This window comes from Aplysia californica, unplaced genomic scaffold (assembly GCF_000002075.1).
Source record: "Aplysia californica isolate F4 #8 unplaced genomic scaffold, AplCal3.0 scaffold00197, whole genome shotgun sequence".
NCBI lineage: Eukaryota > Metazoa > Mollusca > Gastropoda > Aplysiida > Aplysiidae > Aplysia > Aplysia californica.
Genome location: NW_004797467.1, coordinates 651,259 through 656,258, shown reverse-complemented (window position 1 = coordinate 656,258; position 5,000 = coordinate 651,259). Strand labels below are relative to the sequence as shown.

At 36.0% G+C, this 5,000-nt stretch overlaps 1 protein-coding gene across 1 annotated transcript in view; it reads right to left on the bottom strand.

Moving 5' to 3' along the window:
- LOC101857949 (RAB11-binding protein RELCH) overlaps window positions 1-5,000 on the bottom strand; it is a gene marked incomplete at its 3' end in the record, with an annotated part of 47,587 nt that overhangs the window by 26,365 nt on the left and 16,222 nt on the right. Inside the window, 1 exon segment of the mRNA XM_035969930.1 lies at window positions 4,779-4,937. Within this exon segment, the coding sequence (XP_035825823.1) occupies window positions 4,779-4,937 (159 nt within the window).

The following is a 5,000-nucleotide window of genomic DNA, read 5'->3' as shown; positions in this document are numbered from 1 at the left end:
TAGCTTAAATTAACGACAACATAAGTGAAAACAGCTGTGACTTTAATTCATTTACAGTTAACAACAGTTAACGGATGAGAAAGTATACTTCAGTGCGAAACATCTCAATTGAAAAAGCATTCCAGAAGAAATACTTTTTTATTTTAAAAAGACAGTTAATTCTGTGCCCAATAACTTGTGGGGGAAAAAAGTGATCCAACTCATTTCTTCCATGAGTCCTTCGCCGGAATGACCATCAAATAGCTATGACTGAATATGTAACAAAATAAATAATTCTAAAACTGGTATACAAGTACATCTTTAAACAAACCCCAATGGAGTGCTAGAAGCAAAACACTGGACAATTTCATAGATATACTACACACTTATTATAATGTTTAAGTCTTCATATTTTTTACCACTTGACTTTGGCTATGTACCACTGGTGTCCGCCTCAAATCATGCATCTGCCAACTCAAGTCAAACACTTATTTGGAGGGGGGGGGGTATTGTTTCTTTCTTATTATTTTCCAGAATCACTCAAAATTTTGGATACAGTGTAAATATATATGTGAGGCATCATGGTGAAAACAGGCACTCGTCAAAATAATTAAACCAAAGAAACCAGTATTTTTTTGGCCACTGCACTGTACAATTCTTTACAAATTTTTTGTTTTGGGCTCAATACTTTTTATGTCCATGCAAAATTACATTCCTTTGAGGGTGTTACTGAAAAACGTTCACCAAAGGCACAAAAAATGTAAATTTACAGCTTCCAAGAACACTACAGCTTTGGAAGCCATCAAACTTCGGCTTTTATTACCACTGACACCAGGCAACCTCCACCTCCTTCAATCTAATTATCTCAATTCTATTTTAAAAAGAAGGAATTATTTTTCATCACAAGCTCAACAAATGAACAAGCTTTAAAATGATACCAATATATCCACAAGCCCAAAAACTGACGAGTGCCTGATTCCACCATATCGTGACACATTTATAATAAAGAGCATATATCACCAGATGTAATTATTATTATGTATATGTCAGACAAAAGAAGTGTTTGGCCTACTTTGGTGGATACATGGTTAAAGTAAGATACCAACAACACACATCTTTAAAGCAGTGTTTAACAGAAAGGAAGAGACGGACAAAAAAAAACATGACAAGATAATAAGTGAGGGTGAGAGAGCAGCTGAGGTGAAAAAAAACACAGTTCGACAGATAGATGAGCAAAGCCAAAGCTCACTCTGCAATAGATTCCCATCACCACACAGAAAGCTGTTACTGAAAGGATTTTGTCTGACAATCAAAGCCACTTGACATCATCTAGCTCCGTCGCTACGTTTTGGGTACTGTAAGATGGCGATACTTGTGCAACTACACACAACTCGTTTACTTCACACACTTCCTTACCACAAGCTGGAGGTTCATTGTGCTTGTTTGTTTGTTTGTTTGTTCGTTTGTTTCTACTGCCTCTTCCCCTGCAGCAAGTTGGTGACATCAATATAGTAGCACTAAAGTATTTCATGACACTTATCCTTTTGTTTGTGACTTAGTTTGTGAGTTTATTTGTTTGCCTGTTTGTTTGCTTGGATAAAGAGAAGCACATAAACACTTGCTATTGCCTTTTCCCCTGTAGCAAGTTGGCAACATCAGCATTGTATCACATAAGTATTGCGTGACACTTTTCCTTACAAGCTGCTCCTTCAGGGTGTTTGTTTGTGTGTTCGCTTGCCTGTTTGTTTGTTTGCTCAGGTAAAGAGAAGCACATTGACACGATAACAGTCATTAAGTGTCGGAAAAAAAACAAGAAAGACAGACAGAAACCACAGAGAAACAAGCAACATTTATAAATGTTTGCCATAATATTTAGGTTTTACATAGCTGTCCGAGAATTTATATTCAGAACTCTGCAGCTTGTACACTCCAAGAGCTGCTTCATCCTACAGCACTGGCTTTCACTACACAGACATTCTGAATATTGTGAGGAACCAATTTCAACGTAAAATTGACAATTATACTTTGTTTAGTAAGAGTTTTACGGCACTTGCAACATATTAAGGTCATATAAGTGCCCCAGATTAGAGGTGTTACAAGAGAGTAACAAACACAAAAAAGAAGAAGGAGAGATAAGGACGATAGATGTTTGATAGGAAATAAGAAGCAGACCACACCAGAGCACCTGCCAACCATCCAAGGGTGCAGCACTGTGTGGTAACTGTAGTCACTAACAAGTTCAAAGTACCTTTTTAAAAATTAAATTTAGGTGTTTTTACTCCCCCATCGACTTACTTCAGGTTATTTAGGAGGCAGGCTTCTGACCCTGCCTGTCAGAGCCAAAGAAGACTGAGAGGGTAACAACATCCCAGCAGAAAGACTGAGATACTCGATAAAAATTCTCCCTACTCAAGAATTAAAATCGGGTCTCCTGCGTGCGACAGCGAAGCACGTAACCACTCCACCATAGACACTAGCAGCAAAACATCTATCCCAAAAACTACTATAATCAAGAAAGAACACTGAGATCCAGATCTGAACCTTTCAAGAAATAGTCGAGATGCAACTTTCAGTAAAAATCTGCTGACATAGGGAGGGTAAAGACATAAAATAATTAATTCAGGTGCTTGTGTAAATGGTGTACATATGTTGCAAACTATATTTTAGATATTTTACAATTTTACTACACTTTAGTATATATACGGTGAAGCACAAAATAACAGTGTAAAGTTCATGCTATTATCATTATTATTATCATCATTATTTTAATTATTGTTATTTCTATCATCATTATTTCAGTTACCATAACGATTATTGTTATTATTAGTAGTAGTATCATTATTATTATTATTATTATTATCATTATTATTATTATTATTATTATCATTATTATTATTATTATTATCATTATTATTATTATTATTATCATTGTATTACTGCCATTATCCTTATCAATGTTGTTGTTACTATCATTATTATTATTATCATCATCATATTTAATGTTAATATTTTTAGTAAGACAACATAGGCACAAATATTTACTATACATATAGCGTTAGACACTACTGTGTATTAGACAACATCAACAGAGATCAGCAGAACAACTGATGGAAACAGAAACAACTAGGAACATCAATTACTAGCTCCCTTGATTAAATCTTGAAATCTATTCATTACTTCAACTTATAACTAAATTGTTCAATCATATGACCATTTGACCACTAGACATAAACCTCAGGCTGAGCAAAAAAATTGGAAGGGTGTTAATTCATCCCAGTGTCTAACCTGACCTTGTATAGACCCGTGAATCATTCTCTTATCTCAAAATTTAGGTAAAAAAACAGCACCAAATAAATGTTACGACTCCCAAGTACTCAAAATAGCACGCTGAAGTCAAACCTTTGATGTCTTACAGGGCAAGAACTATAAAAATAGATAAAGTCAGTAGAAATCACGAAAAGTATCGTAAAAAGAAAACTTGTCACACATAAAAATACTGAAAAAAGCCCACCTATAGAAAAGCCCACCAATAGATAGGTCACACAAACAAAGATAGAAGGAGAAATAAAGAGTGTAAAAACACCAGACACTATTGTAATGTGCATGGTGGACAATATACCCAGGAAAACTTGACTGCCTGCAAGTATGGTTTCTGTGAGTTCAGGACTAGTGGACCAATAATTATTGTTAACTGAGATCAAAGCTAAGGTCACAGCAGTGACTGTTCAACCAATCCTTTTAGAAATGTTGACAAATCAATAGTTCAGTAGCATTTAACCTCCTCAAGATTTTATATTAATGTGGAGAATATAAGAAGTTTTTACTGAATACAGAACATTAATCGCCATAGAGAAAACAGTATCATGAATTTGTATTAAATGATACAATGTTTGTTTTTACTTTATAGCAGAATTTATTTTTCTTTTCTGAGAAAACAACAGCAGCGTATTTGAGGAAAAATTTCTACAACTGTTTCGGTTTCTATTCAAAACATGTACAAAAATTGACAGTTGATCTCAAATTAAATTCTTTAAACAAAGCAAAAGTCTTAGACAAGCCATTACCAATTGCAGTCGTCAAGTTGAGAGACAAAGGAATATGAGCTGAAGACAACGAAATAATGTGAGATACTCGGTGAGTGAAATACACTGGCATTCTCAACGGTTTCTCGGACTAAATTCTGGTCTTTCACTAACTAAATTTTTTCTTTATGCATTTACAGCTGTTATAACATTCATCACAGATTATTGCAACTTCTATATATGTATTAAAAGATCACATTATTTAAAGATTTTTTTACAAGACATTAAATCTTTTCTTTTAAGACCACAATTTATCAGTTTGTCAAGAAAATAAAAATGAGGAAAAGAGATCTAAATTAGAATGAAAGTTCAACTATCTGAACTTCTTCCTCTGAATAAGTTAAATATCATTATCTTAGATTTGGCAGTAAGATTATTTCTACTATAATAATTAAACAAGTTTATCAGCAGACAAGAATTTGCTTAAACCATTTTGATTGATTTGCTTTTTTGATTTTGTTTTTTATATTGAAGGGAGGCTTTCAGGGTCGGGGGAGGGGGGAGGGAGGAGGATGGGGGATGCGAAGTTTGAAATTTGCCAAAGTTTTCTTTTTGAGCACCGCTGCAGCTTTTGCCACATGTCAAGCCCGCGCTGTCGCACAAACCCTGAGGATGCCGAGTTCTGAGAGTGAAAACACAAGCTAGGGGTGAGAGAGGAAGCCGGCTGTAGAGCAAGCGCCCGTCTCAGCGACAGCGAGACAAAGGAATTGCCTTAACTGTGTCCTCAAGTTGTCTCAGCAGGCTGTGCATCAGCTGGTGCTCCAGGCGACCCAACTCCCGTGCCCACATGCCCAGCGCGGGCAGGAACACGTGTAGCGCCGCTCGCTGAACGCGCTCCTTCGAGTCTTTGAGCGCACTCATCAGTAGCTCATAGCCCTGAGGGGGGAATGACGTAGGGGGTGGGTGTCATTTATTAGTGGAAGAGGATGAAACAAGGGT